Source organism: Pleurodeles waltl, chromosome 12 (genome assembly GCF_031143425.1).
Source record: "Pleurodeles waltl isolate 20211129_DDA chromosome 12, aPleWal1.hap1.20221129, whole genome shotgun sequence".
NCBI lineage: Eukaryota > Metazoa > Chordata > Amphibia > Caudata > Salamandridae > Pleurodeles > Pleurodeles waltl.
In genome coordinates, this window is record NC_090451.1 from 148687416 (window position 1) to 148714532 (window position 27117).

The 27117-nt window shown below is 42.8% G+C and overlaps 1 protein-coding gene across 3 annotated transcripts in view; it reads left to right on the top strand.

The window, feature by feature from the left end:
* The first annotated feature begins 944 nt into the window (after positions 1-944).
* Positions 945-27117, top strand: part of LOC138267785 (PABIR family member 2-like) — a 97523-nt gene continuing 71350 nt past the window's right edge. Inside the window, exons 1-5 of one of the 3 annotated variants that reach the window (XM_069216986.1) lie at positions 945-1177; positions 19005-19086; positions 20686-20730; positions 20836-20879; positions 24639-24693. In XM_069216986.1, coding sequence (XP_069073087.1) covers positions 1086-1177; positions 19005-19086; positions 20686-20730; positions 20836-20879; positions 24639-24693 — 318 coding nt within the window. In that variant the 5' untranslated portion in view covers positions 945-1085. Of the gene's footprint in view, positions 1178-12936; positions 13018-19004; positions 19087-20685; positions 20731-20835; positions 20880-24638; positions 24694-27117 lie in introns of those variants that run through there. The other 2 variants (XM_069216987.1, XM_069216988.1) reach the window with 2 other exon arrangements.

The window sequence follows — 27117 nt, forward strand, 5'->3', positions numbered from 1 at the left end:
AATGAGCAAACTGAACAGACACAAATTCTTGAAGCGAATGGAGAAAGTTTTTATGGTACTACAGTGAGGGCAGTATACTGGCAGAAACTGCATTGTAAGTTGGAGATTGATCAAAATCGTTATAGCTAAAGATTCTCAGTCTGGAAGTGAAATCGTATCCCATTTGGAAACATGCGAAAAAAGATTTATAAATTATGGTGATTCTTCCTACTGACCTAGAAGGACAAATAGTATGATGAATAGAGCAATTTGGTGATACTCTGTACGAGTGACTGCATTCTGCAGTTTTATAAGGAGCGCATCCACACACACAATAGTTCCCTTAAGAGCCAGTGACCACCATGGCAACATGTGCTTTTTGAGCGCAAAACATATTTTTGCTTTTAGCCATTGTTCTGTCTAGATTGATAAGGGCCCAGCAGCTTCCCCCAACAATAAAGTTCTGCAAATACCATGTCAAAACAAAACAAGCCTTTTCAAAGCCTAGAGAACAGCAGCCAACATCATTCCTATTTGCATGACTGAATAAATAAGGACAGTCGTTTTAGCAGAGGAAAGGGGTAGATTTAAAAAAAAATATTCAAGAAAATGTATTTCCTCCATTGTTGAATAATGAACCAGAAGCAATTTCAGGGGGATACAGTCAAAATAAAGCCATTTTGCGACCCCAAAAAACTCAAGTTTCCCCGCCGCATCGGGTGAATTGGCATGTGACTAAGAAGCGAAAAAGCTATGGCCATCACCACACCTATAGCCTTTGCCACTGTTCGTACGTTTAGCAAGCCGCTAAATCTCAAAAGCGATACAAACGACGGACTTTTATTTCAAACTGGTGTTACTGCGCAGACGCGGCCCTGCTACACTACCTTTCATCTGCGCATGTGCACCTCCAGCTTTTTGTAACAACACCTGCGCAGTTTCTTACTGAAACTAAGAATATTGGCGCATGCGCAGTGTTATTGTACTAGCTGGTAGGTGGCGCTGTATTCAGCTCTCCATGAGATGTTTGAGCCCTCACAGCCTCTCTCCACAGGCTTCGGAGAAGCCCCCGCGTGGCCCGCACTGACCCCCTCCCGGGCCGCGCCATGGAGCGCATGGAGGTGGAGCAGTGCGCAGGCGCGGGGGGCGGGGTGCCTCTGCGCAGGTCCAACAGCGCCCCCATGATTACCAGCCTAAGGTGAGGACTATAGAGTAATGAGGGGTGAGTTGGGCGATAGAAGTCTGGACTTCCTAACTCAGGATGCCTACTCTGAGAAAAGGACCATAGAGAGGACGTGACTACAATCATAAACTGCAGTTAAGAATCCCTAATCTGAATGATGTGGCGACCATAGAGAGGAGGGGAGACAAGTTTGGAACACAGAGTCATGGGCCCCAAGTTGATAGGAGAAAGACCCGTAGCTTAAGCTACAGGGCCCTCTGTCTACCAGCTTGCAGTTAGAACCATTGGTTAACATACCAGCCACAGGGTCCTAATTTTATGCAGAATCTCCCAAAGAACCTTCACAGTAACAGTAGGCAAGTGTGGATTGCAGAACTCTGTATTCTGCATCCCAAGGTGAGGCTCAAAGAGAGCAAGTGATAGAGACAGATCTGAGCTAAAGAACAATGTGGCCATATGTGACGCCTTTTTATTTAATTTATTTTTGTGGTTTTGTATAGCATGGACATGGCCGGGAGGCACCAGAGCGCTTCACAATAAAGTTAGAACATATCAATAACAAAAGTATACATGTACATTAAAGGTGGAGTGATTGCCAGTTAAGCCTTTTACAGGAGGTAGAGTGCTTCACCCATATTCATATAGTAGGCCATAGCAATGATTCTTTTGGCACTTCAGGAGAAGGTTTGCTTCATATATTGCTTGAGCGTTTCTTGAATGTCGGTCGGTGCCTGAGATTTTCAGTTTCTGGTAGAGGTATGCGGGTAAAGAGGAGTAAAAAGCTTTATGAGTGGTGCAGACAGTTTTAAATTGAGCTCTCGCTTCTATGGGAAGCCACTGAAGGGAGCGTAGAAATGGGGTAGAGGTAATGGAATTTCATGTAACCTGTCACAAAGTGGGCTGCCGCATATTGGACTTCACTTCGTTGGCTTAGGTGGAATTTAGGAACACCAGAAAGGACTGCAATTCCATACTCGAGTCTGCAGAGCACAAGTGCCTGGACAACAGATTTAAGGTCTTGTGCTTGGATAAGATTCCTGATTCACCAAAACAGCCTTAGCAGGAACAGGGCACTCTTAGACATGGAGGAAATATGGCTTTGGATGTTAAATCTCTGGAGGGTGAAACCAAGAGATTTGGCTTTCTGAAGGATGGAGGGACAGCCTTCAATGTCTGGGGGAAAAAAACGCAAACTTCAGAATGTAAAGTGCATAAAGGTGCCGTTTATGAAAGGGACCAATGGGGAGCTATGCTGTGACCTGTAGTTTTGAGAGGCAATCCGTATCCAAACTAGCCTTAATGAATTGGGCCACCTGTGTTTCAGTGCATCCTGCCTGCAGCAGCTGCAAATTCCGCTTTCTCATGTGGACCTGTAGAGAGCTCATTTTCCTTTCCTGCACATCATAGATATGCCCGAGATATGGAATGCAACAATAACCAACATGACAGGGATGTGGAATTTAATTGAACATCTAGTTGTCCTTGGAACAGGCTGCTTCATAAATCTGCTTGTCTTGTAAAGAACGTCCAGTTGTCTCTTTGGTGCCACATAGTGCTGCAATAAATTATGGCAGCAATCTCATTTTGTAACAGCTCTGATAATAGCCTCTGTGATTAAGCCAGGGCTCATACTATAGTAGGGTGTTAACTCTAGCAAAGACTACATTGTGCCACCTTTCCACAGATCTACATACTGGGACCAGAGATCGCATTAAGCAATAGTTCCAGGGCTGGAATGCGCTTTGGAGTCTGTGCAAACCTACTAATGTGCATGTTTTAGGGGTTCAACCAACTTTTCCTATACTGATCAGCGCTCGAAAAATCGACTCGCATTGGCGAGTCTTATTTGATGAGGTCGAACTGTTTGTAATACTTACTCATCCCTTCTGGCGAGTTGACACTGAACAGGTGTTCTTTTCAGTTGAAAAGTGGATGGGCAATAAAAGATGCCTTTAAATCTTGTTCTTATGTCACATTTTCTCTGTGTTCACAGACAGAGGTCAAAAGTCAATTTTTGTTACAATTCATTTTCCTTCTTACTGCAGAGTTCCAGGACTTTGTAAGGTGAACTGTATGACCTGCTGCTTAGAATGTAAAATAAAAGGAAATAGGGTGTAAGGTGTTTCCAAACACAGAATATTTAAATGACTAAGTCAACTGTGCAAACATTTCAAAATATATTTCAGTAGTTGTGAAAGTACTTTTTTTTATATTTCTGTGGGATGAAAAAATATTTTAATAGGATGAAAACAAATCAGAATACTTTACATGTTGATGTGCAAAGGATATGTTTTCTGGAACCCAATTTTCACAGATAATACACTATATAGTTTTCTCAGTAAAGCTGTAAGTTAGTGGAGAGGTTTTTGCACATTTCTTGGAAGGTTACTGTGTGTAGATGACAATATGTTAACACATCATGGTTTAGTAATATATTTATTAAAATTGAGTGTTTAAACAAACTGAGAAACACTCCTGCCCTGATGGCAATGTTGTTAGTAAACTAAAAGAAGTCCTAGGTTATGTGGGCTAGATCTCATGGGTATGTGGGTTAGATTCTTGTGATGCATACAGCAAACTTTAGTCTTCTTAATCAAACAAAAGAGGTATTTTTGTACTGCAGAAATGTTGAGCTTGCATATTTGAAGGTGCAATCGTATGTGAGAATTAAGAAAAAGGCTACTGTAAACTATTTGCCTATGACCACACAATTTGATACCTGTTTACAGATAAAGTACATTACAGCTAGGTCGAGTAGATTATTTAAATTACTCGACCTGCAGGTCTAGTAAAATTTTCATGATTTTTCGAGCCCTGCTGAGAAAGGTTGGAAATTTAGTCTTAACAAGGGCAGAAATAAATCTTCTTCCACGTTTGGGTAAAAAAGGGGTTGGAAGTAAAGTGAACTTATAAATGCTCAACAGATTTTCTCGTGAGTGAAATCTACACATGCATACTTGCTCGTGCTAAAATGCCATTCACAAATACTTTTTAGGACTTTGATTTCCTTACCTACTTGTAACTGTAAATTATTGTGAATTCATGAAAGCTGTTAATCTGCACTAATGCAAGGTCGTATAACACGGGTACACGTTGGTTCTTTATTTAAGAATTGGGCCCTTAATTAGGTCTTGAATTAACCATGACTTTTTTTTTTTTCATTATTTCAATTCTTTCTCTCTCTCTGTCTTTTCCTATTCATCTGTACACTGGCTTCACTACAAGTGACAGCAGTCTGCTATTTCACAAGACGCATATAGGCACACAAAGTAGTTTTGTTCAGTGTCAGCGACTAATGTGGCAATGTATGCTTTTTGAGACCAAAACATATTGTTGCTTTCTTCCAAGGTTTGTTATAATGGTGAGGACCTGGCAGCTAGCACAGCAATAAAGTTTTACAAAAACCATGTCAAAACAAGACACGCAATGACAAAACCAAAAGGCTGACTTCCAATGTCTGACCTATTGGCTTTGCTATTGATTGTTTATTTTCATGTTTCCGAAAATCTTGTTGAACCTTTTTACACTGATTTTCCATTATGAATATTTTTGGGGAATACTAGCATGCAGCAACATATTTTAGTAGAAAATGCTTAAAGACATGGTACCTAAAATTTCACTGTATTTTAGCAAAACATTTTTTCCGAGTTGCATTTTTTGTGACAATTTAATTTGAAAGCAAAGACTCATCAATCTTGCTTTCAAGTTTCTGCAGATATTTGCTTCTAATTAGAGAGCATTTTGGGAAAAACCTATGTAGCCTCATATTGTTAAACTTTTCAAACGTGTACACATTTCTATACGGGGACCACTGTCAGCAGCTTACAACATTTCCTTAGAGCGCTCTCCCTAATAATAAAGGCTATACATTACCAAAACTACAAATACAAGTTTGAAAAGCTTTAACATATGGACACAAATATCACCTTAACTGCAGATAGTGCCCTTCCCTGATCCATAATATGGTACTGTAAACTGGCAGCCAAAGGGTTTGTGCTGCAGGGAGTTGGGCCTACTTGTCCCAAGGACAAAATAACCAAGAAGAACCGTTGTCCTTGACCCCAAACAATATGTCCTAGGAGTCAGGCTATAGGCATTCTACACCCCTGACATGAATTAGGGGCATAGAGAAAGGAGACATAGACTAGAATGGGCAGCAGGCTGTGGTAAGAGCATAGAAAGAGCAACAGGATGACATGGATTTCAGCTTCTAGCCCCAGCCTGAACCAGAGGGCAATTGAGTGGTGGGCTAGATAAGTCTTGGTTACTGAATTATATTATGTAGGAAGCTGGCTCTGTATATACTATATCAAAATGAGATATAGTGTGCACAGAGTCCAGGGATTCCCCAGAGGATAAATTAGCTAATACTAATGCTTTCTTTTGTGGTAGTGTGGTGGAGCAGTTAGGCTTATCAGAGGGTAGTGCAAAGCATTTGTTGTACACACACAGAAAATGGAAGAAGCACACACTCAATGAATGACTTAACTCCAGACCAATGATTTTTATATTGCAAAAATATATTTTCTTTATTTTTAGAACCACAATATTCAAGTTGCATGTAAGTACCTTAAAAGTTTTGTATTTCACACAGATATCAACAGTACTTGGTTTCAAATAGGTAAGTAATACAGTTTTTAAATTATTGGCAATAAGCTATTTTAAAAATGGACACACTGCAATTTTCAAACAGTTCTGGGGGGGAGGCTGGATGAAATGTTATGTCTGTTTACAGGTAAGTACAACACTTACAGTTTTAGTCTCCAGGGTTTAGGAAGTCCATCGGTTGGGGTTCAAGTTAACCCCAAACACCCACCACCAGCAACACGGGGCTGACCGGGCGCAGAGGTCAAAGTTGAGCAAAATTAACTTAGGCTTCTATAGAGATGGGGGATACTTGGAATTCGGTCAGCCAGCAGGTAAGTACCCGCAACTCGGATGGCAGACCAGCGGGGATTAGAAGAGCACTGGAGGGGCCACAAGTAGGCACCAGACACACACCCTCAGTGGCACAGGAGCGGCCGGGTGCAGGGTGCAAACAGGATGTCGGGTTTCCAATGCTGGTCCATGAGGAGACCATGGGGGTCACTCAGAGGCTGCAGGCGAGGTCCAGGGGGTGGTGTCTTGAGCACACCACTGGTCGGACAGAGAGGAGTGCCGCCTGCTGAACGTTGAGACACAGGGGGTCGGTTTCTCCAAGGCCTGGGGGCTGCGGGTGCAGTGTGTTCTTAGGCGTCGGATATCTTCGTCCGGAGCTTCGCAGTCAGGGGGGTCCTCAGGATTCCCTCTGCAGGCGTCGTCGTGGAGGAGTGGAGAGGTCAACCCGGGGTAGATGCTTGCTCGCAATTGCCTGGGGACGCTCTCTTACTAGGTGGACCACCTGGACACGGGCTGTGGGCATCGGGTGCACTGGGGGCAAGACTCCCGCATCCGGAGTGAGGTGAGAGTCCTTAGTTGTAGGTTTCTTCAGACAGAGCAACTGTCCTCGGGAGTTCTTGGTCCTTTTGGGTGCAGGGCAGTCCTCTGGAGTTGGCAGAGGTCGCTGGGCCTGCTGGACGCGTCGCTGGTCTCTTTTGCAGGTTTTTTGAAGCAGGAGACAGGCCGATAGGGCTGGGGCCAAAGCAGTTGTCGTCTTCCTTCTTCTCTGCTGGGGGTTTCAGCTTAGCAGTCCTTCTTCTTCTTGCAGGTCACCAGGAATCTGTTGAGCCGGGTTCAGGGAGGCCATTAAATCCTAGATTTAGGAGCATTTTAGGGGCCAGAGGGCAGTAGCCAATGGCTACTGTCCCTGAGGGTGGCTACACCCTCCTTGTGCCCACTCCTATTGGGGAGTGGGGCACATTTCTATCCCTATTGGTCCCTGTCCTCTAAACCAAGATGGAGGACTCTGCAGGGAGGGGGTCACCTCAGCTCTGGACACCTTAGGGGTGGACCTGGCTGGAGTGGTCACTCCTCCCTGTTTTCCCTAATTTTCCTGCTGGACTTGTCGCCAAAAGTGGGGCTTTGTCCGGGGGCGGGCATCTCCGCTATCTGGAGTGCCCTGGGGCACTGTAATCTGAGGCTTGAGCCTTTGAGGCTCACCACCAGGTGTTACAATTCCTGCTGGGGGGGAGGTGTGAAGCACCTCCATCCAGGACAGGCTTTGTTTCTGACCACAGAGTGCACAAAGGCACTCATCCCATGTTGTCAGAAACTTGTCTGAAAGTGACAGGCTGGCACAGACTGGTCATTCTTACACTAGCAATTTGGCTAACATATAGGGGGCATCTCTAAGATTCCCTCTGTGTGCATTTTTCAATAAATCCCACACTGGCATCAGTGTGGGTTTATTGTGCTGAGAAGTTTGATACCAAACATCGCAGTATTTGGTGAAGCCATTATGGTGCTGTGGAGTTCGTAATGACAAACTCCCAGACCATCTACTCAATATGACTACACTGCACTTACAATGTCTAAGAATGGCCTTAGAACAGGGGTCTTCAAACTGGGGGGCCTCAATTGATCCCAGGGGAGGCGCCAGGCTCTGGCCAAAAGAAGTATTTCACAGATAAGTGTTTTGTTCTAAGCAGAAACATGTTATTGCATTTTTAAAATGGCAACAGTACTTACCTGCAATGTTTAAATATATCTAGACATATTTAAACATTGCCATCTTTATAAAATATTTGTGAAACATTCTGAAGGGGGGCCCAGTGATTTTTATTTTTCAACTGGGGGGGGGCGTGGCATTAAAAGGTTTGGAGACCTCTGCCTTAGACACTGTAGGGGCTTATTGCTCATGCAGCTATGCCCTCACCTGTGGTATAGTGCACCCTGCCCTAGGGCTGTAAGGCCTGCTAGAGGGGTGACTTACCTATGCCACAGGCAGTGGTTTGTGGGCATGGCACCCTGGGAAGGATGCCATTTCGACTTAGTCTTTTTCTCCTCCCCAGCACACACAAGCTGCAATGCAGTGTGCATTTTCTGAGTGAGGCGTCCCCTAGAGTGGCATAATACATGCTGCAGCCCTTAGAGAACCTCCCTGGCCACAGGGCCCTTGGTACCATGGGTACATTTTACAAGGGGCTTAACTGTGTGCCAGGGCAGTTCCAATTGTGGAAACAAAGGTACAGTTTTAGGGAAGGAAAACTGGTGCTGGGGCCTGGTTTGCAGGTTCCCAGCACACTTTCAATCAAAGTTGGCATCAACACTAGGCAAAAAGTGTGGGGGGGGTAACCATGGCAACAGTGGCACTTTCCTACATATAACCAGCCTTTGTTGTGGAAAGAGGCTTGGATTACACATAGGGCCTAATTTAGATCTTGGTTGACGGGTTACTATGTCACAAACATGATGGTTATTCCACCTACTGTATTACAATTTCCATAGGATATAAGGGAATCATAATACAGAGGATATGATATCCATCACGTTTGTGACAGACTATCCCTGTCAGCCAAAATCTAAATCAGGCCCATAGTTACTGCCCTCAGGTAAGGACCATAGAATGGGAGGACAAACCCACCTGAACCAAACACCCACTTCATGTCCATGCTGCATGTCAGTATGGCACCATGTATCCATTTCTGACATTCATTTTTACAAAACATCAGATGTTAGTTTAGTTGTAGTAAGCAAAAACTCCACTGTGCAGGATTCAACTGTTTGTTGAAGGAAAGCCTAGAACTGTATAGATGGTGTCCTTGTGACATGGAGTGATATAGCAACCCTGGTATGCTTGCTATTCAGAGACAAGAACGATAGCGAGAAAGATAGACACCTTGACTGCAAGGCTGTTTGATGTGCATCCGAGTGTGGCCTAGAGAGAAGTGATGGGCTCTCCCCAACTATTGAACTCTGATTCATAGTTGATGGTAGGATCATAGAAGGGTTGCCGGGACTGGATTACAACATTTTATGGTAACCAGTTGGAGGTATGAATCAAGGAACAAACGATACACATGTAAGTATAGAACTATATAGTCCCCAGTTGGAGGCAATCTTCATAAAGAAGAACTTGTGCCAGCCAGAGCTACAGAAGGATGGTAACTACCAACAGGGAAGAACCACAGCAGCGTTGACAGCCTGGGCAACAAACCTGTAGGGAGAGTTAGAAAAGATAATGTTCACAAAGAAAAGGGGAAGACTAAACTGAAGAATTCCACTATTCTACCTAAGGTATACCACGTAGATCAGACTGAACTACCGAACTCTGTAGTCACCAGTTTGAAATAAGGACTGGAAAGGAGAGAGATGCACAGCTTTACTGTAGAATTATGTGACCCAACACTCTGCCCATAACCCAGGATAATGAAAGGCAACAGAGAGAAATGGGACACACCACTTTTACAATCACTTTTACAAGAAGTTTGAGGTAAGGCCCTTAGAGAGGTTGAGGACGTCCATGACTACCAACCTGCGTGATGCTCTCCCAGCAGTAATACATACTGAGGAAACGTGGAGTGGCAAGTCTGAACTACAAAGCATTATCACGAGCCAAGGAAGGGCCGTGGTTTCGGTGTCAGCTTTTTCTCCGGGCCCTGGAGTTTATATGAAACACTGGATAGACTCAGAGATGTGACACTGCTTCTCACCAGGTACTGAATTGCTTGTCAAGGTTAGTCACTACTCTCTGGGTTTCCATGACTCTTGAGTGGTAGCTCTGGTTAAGCAGTCAAATCCTACTGGAAGAAATTGATGAGAAGGTTGGGTTCTGAGGCAACCTAATACAAGCTAATGACACTTAATAAAGGTTAGTGTCCAGCCAGAAGTATTTTTAATAATTGGTTCAAAAAATCGCCATGTTAAGATAAATTGCAACAGTGACAAGTAAAAGTGCCTATTACGGAACAGCTTATGAAATACAATTCCCAAATAGGTTTACACAGTATAACAGAAACAGAATAACAGCTACTGCCTGTATTTTGTAGTACATGCTAGCATTACTCAAAAACACTCTGGTATTGTTGGGGTGTCGATATTCCTGTTACAAACATCATATGGTCGAAGCAGTATGCACTAAGTCTGTGAGCACCAGAAAGGTGCAGTACAGCAGCCTTTGAATTTCTCGTACGGACTCCAAAGCATTTCAGTTATTTTCCTGGTTGGTGATGGTGTTTGGGTGAAATGTCTTGTAGAGCCCAATTACCTATGATTTACAAAGCTTTTTTAAAATATATTATTGGGAATTTTTCGACTATTTCTCCAGGACTTTTTCAATGTCACAGGTACCCCGGAGCTTCACTTTGATCTGGGTTTCTGATAGGAGGGGCTTCTTCGATAAGGAAAGTGGCCGATATATAAAAACTGTCTTCTATCTGCAGTTTCTGTGGAGCCCATCGTAACCTCGCAGTCAGATATGGGGATATCAGATAGTCTTACCAGATCAGTATTTCATAAGTAGCAAGTAACATGTTCTTCAGTGCCATAGTGGTCTTTGAATCCCGGAAGCCTCATAATCAAGGATACAGAGAAATCGTCAGATGGCTATATTTCCGAAACTGTTTACCACAATAAAAAAATTATTTCGCCTGTCACTGCCTGCTGTGGGCACTGTTTGGTCAACACATGGGTGCCCCTGGAGAAACTCAACCCTGATTTTCTCACACGGTAACCAAGAATATTCGTGCTCCAATCATCACTTTTATGTGAAAAACACTGATAACACGTGGTACAGGAGCGCTAAATACACAAGGGTCAGATCTGGTAGATGATTACCAATTAGTGGACCTGGGTGCCAGGCTGTTAAAGGGACCCCCGTTGTAGCCATACCCTTTAAACGGTATATTGGAAGGGTGGGGGGAGGTCTCGGCTCAAGACCGAGGGCTATTTATACATTCACCTCACTGAGATCATAAACGAGCTGCGCAGCAATGCCTCAGCATGACACTTCCTCGATGAATAGGACCATCGGTGGCGGAGTTGAAGAACACTTTGCAATGCTGATGGAAAACAAACTGCGAATAAGAAATGACAAATAATAGGGAACTTTGAAAACCTTGTTGAAGAATTAATTAGAGTTTATATCGAATAAAATCACCATCCAAAGTAACAACAGGAGAATTGTTCATAAGTCTGATGGAGACTCGGAAAAAACTTTGAGCCATCCTGTAGGGAGGTGTAATTGGTGTTCTAGAGATTTTAGGATTTTGTAGAATGGTGAGTGCTGGGTCACGACACCTGTGCTCCTTGAAGTAGTACTTATAGTTGATGAAAATTGTAAAACTCTGAAAACACACCCATATTAATTAAAACTGAGGACGTGCTGGGGTTTCTGCACACAAAAATGGCCTGTGCCCCTGGATTTTGCGGGCCAAAATCCTGAATTAAGGATTGTAGAGGGGGTTGGGATAGATGAGGCTGGTTTGGAACTCTGCAGCCGCAACCTGGAAGTATATCTCTTATAGACGGTTCTATGCCAGTTCTGGTGATGCAATCTTATGGATATATATTTTAGAGCCCCCTGTCCATTTTACGATTTTCAAATTATTGGAATTCATCCTATCTCGCTGTCATCCACTTTCCATATGGGTCAGGGTGAGACCTGTGTAGTAAGTGTTATCACGGTGTGGTAATACCAGTACAGTTTGGATGTTGTGGCTGTAAGTATTCTTTAAAATGTTTTTTCAACTACCATAGATTCAGTGGCAGGTTGTGACAGGATGGAGCGTTTCCTGCTGGGAATTTCTAATGTCTTTATTTTCCAGATGAGCTTTCGTTCTAACACTGATCCAGACTTGGTGCGAGATGTTTTGCTGTGCCCCCTCGTGTCCCTCCTCGAATGATCATTTCACCGTTATCCTGTACTTTGGAGTTTGTAGATGACATTGTTCTCCTATATATGATTTGAACACTCTTTGTAACTCTCTTCCTGCTGAAACTTGGTCGTGCCAGTCCCTGAATTTAGATTTTCTTAGCTAGACTTTGTGTAATAAAATAGTGGCTTCTAGGTGGAATGAGGAGTTTGAACCAAAAAGCACTCTTCTCCCTTAAAAACGTGTCTGGGTTTGGAATAACAGGTGTAAGTGAATTTGGTAATATTCTGAAATTTCCTGCAAATCATGTTGTTTTAGAGTTCTGATTACTGAGCAAAATGAGGAGTCCTCGTGGGTGCTGCTGGTGTGGTCAAAGATCCCTGCAACACGCAATAGATCAGGTACCTATGGTGATTCTGCCTGCTGGCCATACTCCGGTCACAAGTTAAAAATGACATAGGTTCATCGGTTAGACAAGCAGTAACCAGTTCTGTCTTAGGACTTAGGTCATAGTCACACCTTCGCTAATCAACCATTGTCAGGAATAGTGGGAATCAGTCAACATTTGGGCTCAGACAATATTGACGTTCGGAAACTGTGGTCTTAGAAGAATCATGTGAAGTGCAAGTTACGAGTTAGAAGGTGTGAATTAGGTAAACTGAAACCTTTAGCTTTTCCATTCCTATGAGTTAGTAAAGTTGTTACTGACTAGCAAACAATCATGGTGATTCGGGTTGTCATAGGTTAGTGGTGAGTTTTTGTTAGGCACAATGCTTGAGAGACTGCTGAAGAAATAAAACACTAAGCAAATATGACAGCCTGGAGATAGGATCTACTGACCAACGCCCAAATCTGATTAAATAGCTGCATAGGTAATCGCAGACTTTCCAACACGTTCCTGCAGTGCTTATTTTTACTGAAGTTCTAAAGAGATTCCTCTGCTTAACATGTGTGGATGAGCAATGATCGTATTCATCCAGAATGACAGCCCTTCAGTCCTTGCACATGCTTCAATATGTCCTAGGTCCACGGCTTTGTGGAAGAGCCACCACTGCTCTGTACAGAGAGTATGAGCTACGGCAGGTTACTGCAATGGAGCCAACAATGCAGAACTGTCGTATGCAGGTACAGTCCATTAAATCTTGATTTTCTTTGTTCTTCCAGCTGTTGTTTGTGAGATAAATGAGGTCACTGTTCGAGTTTTTTCCTTCTCAGCTTTAAGCGTGAATAGCAGAAAGCTGATTAACAAGACCAGATGGCCATTCCAGACTTCCAGGAAGTGTGTGGTCAGTTTGCTCTCAAAACTCCTCTGTTGGTGCCACTTCTGAGAGTAAGCAGTTGGGCAGTATTGGCAGCCAGCCAGCCTTTTTAATGGATGAGGAGTTAGAGATCCGCCTCGCTTATCATAAAGCACATAACAGCCAGGTCTTTTCCCAACTGAAAAAAAATATAATGTCTTTCAAAAAAGCCGAAAATCTATGAAAGTTGATGTGAAGTACAATACATTGAAAACTGAAAGCCTGTGATGGTCTTTAAATTGTAGAATGATGGGTTATAATTGTGTAGACCAAATCTTCTATCAGGCTGACATTTTTACCCTTGATGCTTGGTACGAACTGAAGTGGTGTGGTGTGTTTTCCACCTACAATTCCCGAAAGCTTGATTCCTCGTCTATTTGTAAACTGCAGGTAGCATTAATAACTGGATTTGGATATTTTCAGAAAGCCAGCTGTGTGGCAAGCTTCTCAGAAGTCGTACACCTAAGGGATTTGTCAGTTTTGCACATATCAGCTTCTAGCCCCTGTAGTGCTTTGGATCTTTCATATTTTTTACCCAGATCAGCAATTCTGAGATAATCTCTGTCGTAGTCCTCGCATTAGTTTATCGTACACGGAGACATAGGGGCTTATCATGGCTTTAAGTCAACACCCTGCATCGAAACCCTGTTTTCTGCCACATATATGCCTTAATGTGTCACTTCTCAAACTGAGACATCTGTTTGATATCTTTTTGATTATGAAGGTGGAACTGTAGAAAGAGATTGAAGGTAAGGTTTCATGGCTGTGTAATTACAGAGGAACAGTTCTATTTCAGTCTCCCTTCATATACTAAAGCAATCAATCAACCTTTATTGTTTTAAGTTAATGAAAACCATCACAATATTGCCATATACACAAAACTACATAAATAGCACTTAAAATCTTAGTGTAATGCAATTACTAATACTAATGCTTTCTTAAGATTGTGTTCACAACATTGTCTGACACATCCTAGAAGGATTTCTGAAACTTGAACTATCAGGCTTCACATTAATTATTACACAATGGTAGAATGCCTCAGTGTTATTGAGACATCGCTGATGGTAAATAAATAAATCATCAGACGGCCACATTGTGCTTAAGGTTACTAGAATAAAATCAACAACAATCATATTGAGTGTAAGGTTAATTCGTGAAATAGTGGTAGCGTTGAGGTTCGTCCCTGCTTATCTTTAATGTAAATTTGGACCATTGAGCTTCCTATTTATTCAGTGCCATAAAATTAATAATATATAAACCACTGATAGGGAGGATCATCTGTAAAGTGCCACGGTGCTGGTAAACCTATAAATCATCTAAGCTTGTTAACAGATTAAATTCAAGTGCTCCTGATATTAAAATATATTTCCAGAAATAAAATACTTCATTTAAAAAAAGTCATATAAAACCAGGAATCAACAACAATCATATTGAGTATAAGGTTACTTCTTGAAATTGTGGTTGCATCGAGGTCCGGACCTGGACGTTTTTAATGTATAATTGGACCATTGAGCTTTCTATTTGTAAAGGGACGTAGAATTAATAACATCTAAACCACTGATAGGTATAATTGTCTGTAAGTGCCACGTTGCTGGTACCCTGTAAAACTATCCAAGCTTATTAGCGGATTGAATTGAAGTGTCCCAGGTATTAATATTTGTTTCCAAAAGTCTAACTACTTAATTTAAATAATTGTTCTTATAAAACCAGGAATTTCATCAGTTTGTAGTTCATCTGAGGGTCGGATGGATTAAGGCCTTTTATTATGGCCACCCTGCAGGTTCTGATGCCTCTGTCATTAAAAATGTTTTTCAGTAATAAAATATGAGCATTCTTTACCAGTGTATATATGCAAACCAGATGGATGATGTCTTCCTTCACGGCACCATATAATCTTCATGACTTTGGGCCATTGTATTTCCATGATGGTTGGTCGCCCAAGGATGGCAAGGCACCAAATCGGATAGTCATACATTTTCTCTTTGGGTATACCGAGTATGTCATGCTTAGATATGCTGCCGGCTTTGGGTTGTTATAAGGTTGTAATACCATCTAAGTTTGAGTGCATCTGGTTAGTGTGTGTTTGTCATTTATGGGTGAATGCATTTTTGCAGCTTTATCTATTGCCTGGCAAAAGGCAAGGTAAGGTAGGTTCAAGTTCCATAGGTCAATTGTGTTTATTTCTTCCACTGTGACCACAAATATTCACTATAGATGGAGTGAGGGTCCTTTTCCAATCACTGCCATAGGGCATTGATTAGTGGACTTTTTGGTTTTCCTGTATTGTGTACCATGTTTTGATGGTGGAATATCTTCTCCTTATGGTTTGTTGCATGAGTCCAAATTCCAAGCAAACTCGCTTATACATGTTTGTTTGCAGTTCATCCAGAACCGTGTAATCTTTACCTTGCATAACAGTACTTGCATATGCCACCATTGGGAGTAGTTTAGTTGCTATACCTGCCATTAGTGGCTTGGAAGAGGAACCATCCAGCTTCTTGGCAAAAGCATAAACAGCATTGGTCCGTGCTTTTCCTTTCTTCACCACGTACTGTTTATGCACTTGGAAGTTTAATTTTTTTGTTTATATGCAGTCCCAAATATTTGTAGCTTCTAACTTCCTGTAGGATCTCATCTCCAAGCCTGATCTTGAGTGGAGGGCCTGGTCAATTCCAGCTCATACATTTATCGTATTAATTTCAAAATTATTGACCTTGGTGTATTCTGCTAGTTCAGTGAGTAATTTCTGCAGACCCACTCTTGTTTGGCTAAGTAAGATTATATCATCCACATAAGAAAGGTGAGTCAGGATTAAGTATCCCAGTCGCAGCGGGTGGGAGTTTATCTGACAAAGCCTTGGGGACAAGTCAGCCATGAACAAATTGAACAAGTGTGGGACTAAGACACACCTTTGTTTAAGGCCAATTTCTGTGGGAATTCTCCTTGATAGCCTTGTACCATCAACCAGTTTAACTTGAATCCAGGTACGGGTGTACAGATGTTCTAAATACTAAATCGGTTTGCCTACTTTATGTGCTGGTCGTCATCATTATTTTCTTTATAGGATGAAGCCAGGTTAAATGCCCTATGGGAATGGAAAGGGGACGCGTGATTATCTAAAGTTGTCCATTGATTTGAAGGAAAGGCTGTTTATTGAATTGATTGTGATTGCTTAGCAAACTAGTACCTGTCCTGAGGCAAAATTCAGTTGGTCAGCTTGGCAGGGAGATGAAGGGCAAATTACATCATCACAACATTGTAAATGGATACCCCCGTTGACATAAACATCCACGTTTATTCCTCGAGGTGTGACACAAGACATTCTCTTTGAGATAAACATTATACATCCACGGGCTGCTACTGGTCATTTGGATGATTCTGCTGGTAAGGAAAGTCAAGGGGTTTCTTTAGGTAGGCAATCCTTCCGATTTGTAAGCTGTCATTGATAATTAGGAAGAGCCAGTTGACAGAAGAAAATGGATACACCCTGTTAAATTAAGCAAATTGTGACAAAAGGAGTCCAGAATTATTGATTTCATGCAAGAGTGTTACGTTCATGTGGGTGGTCTAGGAGGGATTTTTTGTTTAATTATGAGGCTTCTTATTTAGAGTACTGACAAGGAATCTGTTTCTTGGATTGATCTCATGGCAGCTGCTGGAGCTGGAAAACATTGTAGCTTGTCATACATTCTGCCTTGCTCTAAATCTAACAGCAGCCACACAATTCCCAAAACCTACCTCCTCCTAAGATTGAGGCTGCTAGAAAGTGTTAAATTGGAGACTACCACAGGGATGTGGAATTCCTATTGCCCGACGCCCGGGACATATTGTTTGGGGTCAAGGGCAACAAGTTTTCATGTTTATTTTGTCCTTGGGACAACCCCCTGCAGCACAAACCCGTTGGCTGCCAGTTTACAGAGAAGGGAATTGTCTGCAGCTGAGGTAATATGTGTGATTCTGGAGGGAGGGGCCTTCCATGTTCTTTGCAGGGGGGTCCCCTCCAGTTTTGTTATGCCACTGCTTGCCACAGTGGTTCCTGGCACTGAACAAAACTACTTTGTGTGCCAATATGCTTCTTGTGGAAGAGCAGAATGCAATCACTCTCAGTAAAGCCAGCCAAAGATAGAGAAAAGATAGAGAAAACAAAACAAAGGCCCAAGTTTGCGCCATCTAACGCCACATTAGCATAATTTTTCTGATGCTAATGTGGCATTAGATTGCCAAACCGCCACACCATATCCACAAATTGGTGCAATGCATGCATTGCGCCACTTTGTACCACATTATGGATGCGCCATGCATAATGTATGCAAAGGGGCATTCCGGCACAATGAGGCCTGCAAAAATGGCGCAATGAAATCTACAAGACGCACACATTGGAATCAAGGACCTCCTTGCACTTTGCAAAGCGCCACAATAGCGTAACATTTTTTGACGCTATTGTACCTAATACCGCCATGATGCGCCGTATCTAAAATTCTGTGCACACATGGAGGCATCAGAGGGGCGCAAGAAAAGTGGCGCTTCATGATGTGAAACACCACTTTTCTTGAAACTGGGCCAAAATGTCTTTGTTAACGCCAGACCTAATTAGGAACCCAATTCTTCATTACAGAAAGTCACTAAAGTGCACCCATGGTACATGTCTTTGAATTAGTGGCTTTCATGAATTCACAAGAACTTACAGAAGTAGACCAGGAAATCGTACTCCTAGAAAATAGTTGTGAACTGTTTTTTAGCAAGAGCAAATATGCATGTATAGATTTGCTTATGTGAAAATCTATTGAGCGTTTACAAGTTCACTTTCCCTCCAACCTCTTTTTTCCCCATCCCTGGAAGAACTTCTACTTCTGCCCTTGGCAGGAGTAAATTTCCAATCTTTCTCATTATGGGAAAAGATTAGAGAAGAGCTGGTGAAAATCCTTAAAACATGCAGGTTAGAAGGTTTGCAGACTCAAAGGCATTCCAGCCCTGGAACTATTACTTACTAAATCCTCCAGCCCCAGTATGTAGATCTGCTGAAAGGAGGCAAAATAAGGAAATTGCTATAGTAGGGATTGAAATTGCAAGTATTCAAGCCCTACTATAGTAGTAGCCTGACATAATGAGGCTATTATCAAAGCTCTTACATAATGAGATGGCTGCTATAATTTGTCGCCACACTACATAGCATCAAAGGGACAAGAAGATTTTTTTACCGGACAAGTAGATTTAAGAAGTAACCTGTCCCATGGGCAAGTAGATACTTTATTAAATTCCACACCTCTGCTACCACAATGAAAAAGTATGCCGGATTCGGCGGGGGTTTGAAAGGGGAAATGAAGCTACATAGGAGGAGATGTGGTTTCCTTTTTTTCTTCTTTGCAAGCAGGCCAGTGAAAATATAATGACAAGTGTCTAGCATCCTGCAGAAGCTCACTGTATAGTAGTTGGGGATATCCATCTCCATTAAGGTAGAAGTGCACAGCACAGTGTCTTTCATTGTCTAGCTTTAAGCTAGAGGCATATGGTATAAGGTTTAGAACCATCACACTTCGTCCGTTTGGGAGTTTGTTATGTAGTGGCAGCTGTAAATAGGTTTATTAAAGTGGAAATGCAGTGCGCTCAGCAGACCATTACTTCTTTGGAATTAAACCAAGCGCGGAGGTACTGTGCAACTCTCATCAACCAACATAATAGTATTTTTGGGGATCTTAGGTTGCTACTCATTATTTACTGGTCTTCCTGCACATGTTTGACCTTCAGTGTTATTTCACCTGGTGTTGTGTGTCAGAGGACTGATGGCTTCGAAATATTTTGCTCCTGTCTCCCTAGTGACTCATCAGTGTTATTCCAGCCATTTGGAAGTCGGTGTCGCCGTAGCAGTGCATCTATAAATCTGGGCTGCCCCGGACTGGTAAGCATTTAAGATTCCTCTTGTGTTTCCTTTGGTTCTATTATGGTCCATTCTGTTTTGTTTGGTGTCCTCTAAAATTCTCCATTTGCACCACTGGTTCTGAAGTACATTGGTAGTGTTTAGAATTATGCAGCCCTTGTGGTGCACATGTAACATCAAGTGGGAGGAAGCAGCAGATGGAATTGCTCCCCATTACTGAGTGCCACTAAAATGATCGTTAAAGTTAGTCTCAGTCTCGTAGAGGACCTGAAACATTGCCCTCACGGAACTGTAACCCTTGTTTGCGTTAACCAAAGCTTTTCTCAACAATCCTCTTCCAACCAAATGTTTATTTTGACATATCTGCCCAATGTCCAATTCCACATGCATGCCCGAGCCGATCTGCTCAGAGCCTACTCCAGCCCACCTCAGAAAGGTCTGATGTTCTGTTCCAACTTGCTGGCCCGAGGCTCTACCAGCCGGGCTGCCTAGGGCCTCTCCTAGCTGATCTGACAAGACCCTCTTCAAGCTGGCCCAGCCAGTCCCTCTTTCAGACAGTCTGGTCAGAGCCTCTTCCAAAAGCTGATAGGTCTGGTTTGACTAGAGCCTGCTCGAGGCTGCCTACCATTGCCTGCTTTGCCTGAGCCTGCTTGCCCCATGCCTGTGCAAGCCTACCTGCTTAGCTTGAGCACGTTTGCCCAAGACCTGCTCAGGCCTGTCTTTGAAAGGTCTGTTAGTATGTGATAGCGAAATATTGTCAAAGCGTTTAATAACTGGCACATGTTGAGTTGTGTTTGATATTGCAAATTGAAATGGGGTTCAGCTGGTGATTTAGCAGTTTTTCGACCTGATTGCAGTAAAACAAAAAAATAAAGAGTAATACTGTATTTCTCAGATACACAATGTCAACAGCTATCATCTGTGTTGTTGAAGACATGGCTAATTATATGATACGGCTAGGGGAAGGTTTCCTTCTCAGTATTTCTTAATGCTTCCTCGTGACCAAAGTACAGTTCTCTGTGTGGTACATTTTCAGGATTCGCATAGTTCCAACTTGTGGTTTTCGTTCTGACGTTTCATAGGGCATCTTGTACAGTCAAATGCCAATGTCTATATTTTATCTTTAGCAAGCAGTTTGTATTTATCATTTTTCCTGAACCTTTTAAGATCAGTAGCTGATAGCAGAGCTTTTAGCCATGAGAGAGAAGATGACTTGATAATTCATAATACTTTATCACGTGTAATAGGTCGCCTGGAGAAAGGTGGCCAAACCCCATGATCTCATTAACAAGGTGTCTGCCAAACGCACATCTTTAGGGAAATGTGCCTGCTGTCTCCAGACGCACAGGGATAGGTGTCTTTGGTATACAGATCTGCATTGAAATGTACCTACCATTTCCAGATCCCCAGGCACAAGTATAGAGGCAGATGCTTGACATTTCCAGATCCAAGAGAAAATAACCCCCATATGGTCAGGTGCCAGACAACTACTAGGCATAGTAATGGGTTCCTGCTCTCTCCAGATACCCAGAAACGACAAGAGCCATCTCAAGAACACTTGAGAAAGCTGGCAACCTTTTTCAGTGTGAATCCTGATTTGGTATTTCCTTTCTGTTCTAGCCGTTCACAATCTCTCCACTACGGACACCTTGTCAACACAACCAGGTGGGTATCAGGCAGTAGGTCAGAATTGTCCCTCATGTTGGTGATATGCCTCACTTATGCATGTCTCAGCTGCCCCTGACTGTTCTTCTATCTTTGTATCTACAGGCAGGCCTCGCAGGACCGTATCCCAGAGGTGTAAGCCAAAGCAGGTGAGGGCATGGTCAATTCAGATCACATTGGAAAAGCTTCTGCTCCACATCAGAAACTGCTCCGAACTTAAGTGTTGATATCCACACTGAATATATGAAAACACTGAGCCACAGACACTCGTACCACAGACTAGCTAGCGGCAGCCACAGACAGCACAGTAATTGAAACCTATTAACCACGCCATCAGAGAGATGCCACTGTAAGACATTAGCCCTGAGGGTTCTAGGACCGCTTCCCCACATTGCAGCAACTAAATAAATGTACCCTTTTTATTTTAAACTGAAAAATCACAGTAAATACAATCTAGGCCTACAATTGTGAAGAATAGTACAGCAGAGGCTCTTTTGAAAAGGAGTTGGACGCCTCTTTGAAGCCTGGTTGAGGTATATCCGTTGGGTTCTTAAAAGTATTCATGGGAGTCAGCACTACTTGTATTCAGCTGCAGTTGCAGAAGTGTATTACAGGGCTTGTTAGTGAAGGTTAACATCTTTTTCTGAATTAGCTCCTTATATAGGCCAATGTAGCTGATCTGGTCTAGGATCTGGACCCCTTTATTCATGTCATTAGGGAGTAAAAAGACGTGGGGCTAGTGTAATGGTTTTCTAAAGATGTCCAATCCATATATAAGATTTTAGGATCAAACTCCATATTTCTTCTTGTCACATGCCAATTTCAGCCTGAAAGTCCAGTTTTCTTTAGCTATGTATATTATAGTAAGTCAAATTTGATCTAACCTGGCATGATTTGGCCTCCCTTGAGCGATCAAAGCTCTTTGAAGGTGATAAAGAGAATGGAAGGGAATCACAAGTATTTACAGGCAGTGACAAATAGGGCAGGGTGAATGAAAAGGGAAAAGTGGCCTATTTACTTTTGTATCAGTCCTTAGCGACCTTTCGGGGACTGGGTCGGAGTGAAGAAGGCTTGGCACTAGGGAAAAATAAAAACAATTCCATATCCCTCTGACATTAATAACCGACAAAATCAGTTATGGATTTTTTCCAAAAACCCTCTGTCTAAGAGAGCCAGTCACGTTCAGCATGATATCTAGGAAGACTCCTGCAAACACTGTGATACCAAATATTCAGTCAAATGTTTAGTTTTCAGATTTCTGGTATTCATCTTTTTTCTGTTAAAAGCTCTGCTCGTAGTGTAAGTTGAAAACAGTGGGTGGGTGAATTGAATTGTATTTTAAAGCTCTTTGTTTTTAATGCTAAAACTGCATAGAAAGAGGACATAAATAAATAGGCAAAATTACAATGTTAGGGATGAGCCAGGAAGGGAAAAAAGCATTTAGAAAGGGAATAATGGGGCAAGGAGTTTGCAGAGGGAAAACCCCAATAAAAAAATGTCCATGCTTCTACATGGGTCTGAGTAAGGGAACCTCTGAGGCGAATGGTATGCAGGCCTTGTTCTTTCAAGACTTGATCGCTTCACAGGCATGTGATCAAGTGATGTTTCCTCTCAAGGCTCCCAAAGCATGTATGCTGCTATTGGAATTTCCTTTGTCATGAACTGTACTTTACAATGGTCCTGAGTCTCAGAATGGGGAAGAAACTGAAGGTAAAACTAACCCTGCTCCCTCATTTCTCATTTTCACTAAGTAAGATTAGCGAACGAGATCTAAGAAATATAGTAGAGAACTGACTAGTCAGCACTAGGAGAACCACCAAAGCTGTTATTGGTCCTCGGAAACATTGCCAAAGGTAAACATAGCCACCTCTCCAGAATCCCCATTAATATGTGTGGGTTTGGGCATTAGCAGTTGAGACTTTACATCCGAAACATTCATTCCACTGCCAAGGCGGAAACAGCAGTGTTGCATCTGGATGCTGTTTGAATGTTTGTGTTCCCGAGACAGCCTGTTAGTAGATGTCCACAACCACAAAAAGAAAGCACAAAAGCTCTACCTGGTTGAATTTTGTCACTGTACTATCCCAAGTCACAGTGTCTTTTGGTGTTTTACGAGACTCTTAATTGAAGCTGGTTAAAGTAATTAAAGAAGCCCAAAGCCTAAAGCGAAGAATATACTGAGAACAGAGAATCATCACGACAAGCATCTGCATATCAGAAGTTCACTGCTAGAACCCACTTTTTTGCCTTCAGGGAGCATATGGCTCACAAGATACTTGGGGAGATTTCAGAATAGTGCATTATGTTATTAACAATGCAATGAAGAGTCCTGTTCAGGGTTCTCAAGATGGAATCTTTTAAGCTTGCTAACAAAGTCAGTGATGGAAATAGGAAGAAAAACACGTTTTCAACTAATGGTAATACAAGTCTCTATGCATTTTTCACAAAGCCTCTGCTGGATACTGTGGTTTCTAAGTTCCATTCTCTGCACACAGCCTCTCCTCAGGTTAGAGTCAAAAACACATCACTCTGCACTCTTCATATATTTCCAGATATTAGATTGGCTGACAGTGATATGCACTTTGCACATAGCCTCTGCGCTTTATTGATATAGTGTGTATGCGTTTTCCATAAAGCGTCTGCTTGCCAGAATGCCTCATAAAGGTATGGCTTCCGATCCCAGCCTGCGGCCAGTGTACTGACACATATGTCTCTGTGAATTCTACACAGAGGCCCTGCATACTAGAGTGGCTCCTAAAAGCATTCAGTATGATTCTGAACTTGAGGTTGCGGTCTAAGATAATGCACACACATCTCTAAACACTGTGCATGTAGCCTCTTCATTAGGCCCTCTGCTTACACCTCCTGCACACTGTAGTGCACCCAATGCCCAGCCTATGCCCACCCAAGTGACACACAAAGCTGTGCAATCTACGTATAGCTCCTGCCCATTATAGTGAAACATATGTCTCTGTGCTGTCTGCACCTAGCCACTGCACACCAACAAATGATACACACACCTCTGCACGCAGCTCCTGAACACTGTAGTAATGCAGCAGTTTACGCACATTACACAAACCCCTGGCTTTGTGTGGTAAAACACATCTCTGGAACCTCCACACACAGTCCCTAAAGCAACATACATGTCTCTACCTGCTGCCCCTAGCTTCATGTGCGTCACACATAAACACTGTGTTAACATGTCTGGTACCCACACCACTGAAAAAAGTGTTTTGCCGGAAACAGGGCAAACAGTAGAAATAGATACCAGCCCTCAGTGCTACCAACAAGCTTAGACTGAGCTGCAGCATGTTTAATGTACAGGCTCAGAGGTCGCTGTTACTCTGCCAGGCACTTTGGCTTTAGGCATACTGACTAATCGTGCAAAGAGGGCGTTTCAGTCAGAGTAGGTGCTGTATCCAATCCAGTGTGAATTAGTCTTCTTCCCGCCCACCAGTGTATTAACTGGGCAGGTACTGTCATGCTAAAAGTGGCTTCACCTCCGTTAATTTAAAGGGAGAATCCTAGTGCATCTGTGCAGCAGTGCTCTGCATTCAGTGGCAGAGTACACCCGTTTCTCAGCAGTATGCAGGCAGCTTTGGATAATGAGCACCTACACCTTTACCCTTCCATGTCAGGCACACGCATACAGATGCCCACCCTCTCAGCAGGTATGAAGGCACAGACCAGAGGCACCTAAGCAATCCCATGATGCTTACAATCCAACCATTCTGCACAATGAGAGAGTTGAAAAATGGAGAAAGGAAGAGACACTATCAATTAATCTGAGTCAAGTATACAGTCCTTGCCACTCCATTGGGTGTCATGCACCAACCCTTTTTCTTCATCACCTCCATTGTGGTCAATAAGTAACATCCTGGGTCTTACTGGCTTATCTCTTTCCACAGAGAGACCCCACCAACATTGCAGCCGAGCACTAGCTGGGCAAGCCCCTACAATTTGGTGAGTAATCAGTGCATAAAGGGAATTCAGTTAACAATTGAATTTAGGAAGGAAAGCATGAACAGACGGTTGACACTGCATGCAGAGGAGAGATAACTTTTCTTAATGCCTTCTCTCGATTTCCCATCCTTTCTCCATCTTTCTCTCCCTCGTTCTGTCCATTTCTCTTTCAAAGTCCAACACCTCCATAAACTCCCTCTTATACTGACTGTGGAACAATCCTTTATATGCAACAAAACTGCACATAGCACTAATTACTGTTTACAGAGAGTCTTCTCTCCCTATCACAATATTTGAAACAAGAATTACCCAAAAGGACATTGGGACATTGCTTCCCTCCACACTGGCCTTGCTGCCCTTCCACAAAGACAGCAGAGTTGGAATCCTCTTACATATGTTGCTGTCATGTCTTCCTTTGCACCCAAAATGTTCCCAATCTCCTTTGAATACATTGTCACAGCTGTCAGTGGCCATTTTCAGCTGCACATTATACTGGTCTTATGGTTTCATGGGTACCTTCTTAGAGGACCTCAATTCCATTCTCAAAGCAATTCTGCCTTGTGCCTCTTCTATGGTCCTTGTTGACTTCAGATTGACGACTCGCTGCCTATTACACAGTCTCGCACCACCCACTCCCATGGCAATCCGCTTGATTTTATTCTAGTCCATAAGTCACTTTCCTGCCGACTCCCATGCTGACTATTCCATTGCCAAAACGTCATTGTACACACCCACCCTTCATTCCATTATCTGCAAACACTCTCTCCAAAAATAAAATCCCTGGCTCAGGCCATAATTGTTTGAACCAAACTAGCTGATTTCAACTTTAAGCTCATTATTCCACTTCCACCTTCACCCCTTGTTCTTTTCCTTAGGAACTCTTTATCACATCAACCATTGATTCTCAAAAATCCCTTCTGCATAAGCATCTCAGCCAGTGATGCAAATTCCACACACAGCAGAATATTTTCACTTGAAAACGCCTTCAGTGCACTATTCTCAAGCCTCCATTTTGCTAAATCGGCAAGCTGTCTAAACCATATCTCCTTGCTCAGACCTCTCCCTTAGAGGCTATCTCCTGCTGCTAACTCACTCCTTTACCCCTTCTACTACTACTGTGCAGGTCAACCTTAAAGCCAGTGCATTAGCAGATTTGTTTCTCACTAATACTTTTAACAAAGATACGAGGCAAGCACTTCATTTTTGCTCGTATTAACAGCCCCCATCTACTTCCCAGACTATATATATATATATATATATATATATATATATTGAGTCTTTTCTCAGCAACTTCCACTATCTACCACACTGCAACCTCCTTGTCTACCCTCTTCACCTATAATCCCCCTTAAACAAAGTTTGCTTACCTTCTAACGGTTTTCTTTGACTTATCTCCTTTTTTAACCACCTGTGCTACTCTTTCTGTGATCTAGGAATGGCTCTGCGCCTCAGCCTGTTCTGTATTACTGACATGGGCCCTAAGATAGACTCAGTGTCAGTCAGGAGGGAGGTCAAGGGCCTGATTACAATCTTGGCGGATGGGGTTACTCCATCACAAACGTGATGGATTTCGCGTCCGCCGTATTACTGTTCCATTAGATCCTATGGAGATTGCTGATGGAACATCTGTATTCCGTCTGCCAAATTCGTAATCAGGCCCTACGTTTTCACATAGAAAGTGGCGCACAATCAGTGATTTTCTGTGAGGGGCACATCCCTGCCCCCTCTTGAAAATGAGCTAGTCTGCTCTCTTCAGTGACAGGTCGAGAACTAGTTTGATATCACCAGTTTTTGAGGGCTACGTCTACTTGCAGACTTCCCACATGTTGAACATCCCAAGACACCGAACTGGGCCTGGAATTATTTCATAGCTTTTAAAACCTGTAGGGGTGCAGGCTCCATTTCTGTGCCATAAGTGACTCTGGAGTGATTTCACCAGCACCATATAGCGCCCACACCGGTGCACTGGCAAGAGTTCCCTTTTTTTACTGTGGCTTTCAAAGTGTCTAAAGCGCTGCCCTTTTTTTAAATGTTTGATGGTTTTCACACGTTCTTCAGTGCATTCTCATGTACCCTAAAGCATTCAAAGAGTACAAGGCCAAACTGTTTTGACCCGCAACAAATGTCATGCTTGATGCCAGTCGCGTTCTAAGTTGAGGTCTCCCTCAAAGTTGCATTCCTCTCCATCAAAATCACAGAGAGAGAAAACGAGTAAGTACCTTTACAGTTCCCCTCTTGATGACTCAAAGTCGAGAGGTAGGTCCTCTACTGCACTTCGTGTGAAGGGAGTCTCTCTGAGCTCTGCTCTGTTTTTTTTCCTTTAGTTCATCTTCTGAAAGCATTAAGATGTCGGATGTTTATAATGAAGGGCTCTTCAGATCCTGCAAAACTTGTGGGAAGAAGAGATTACATGTGGATGATCCA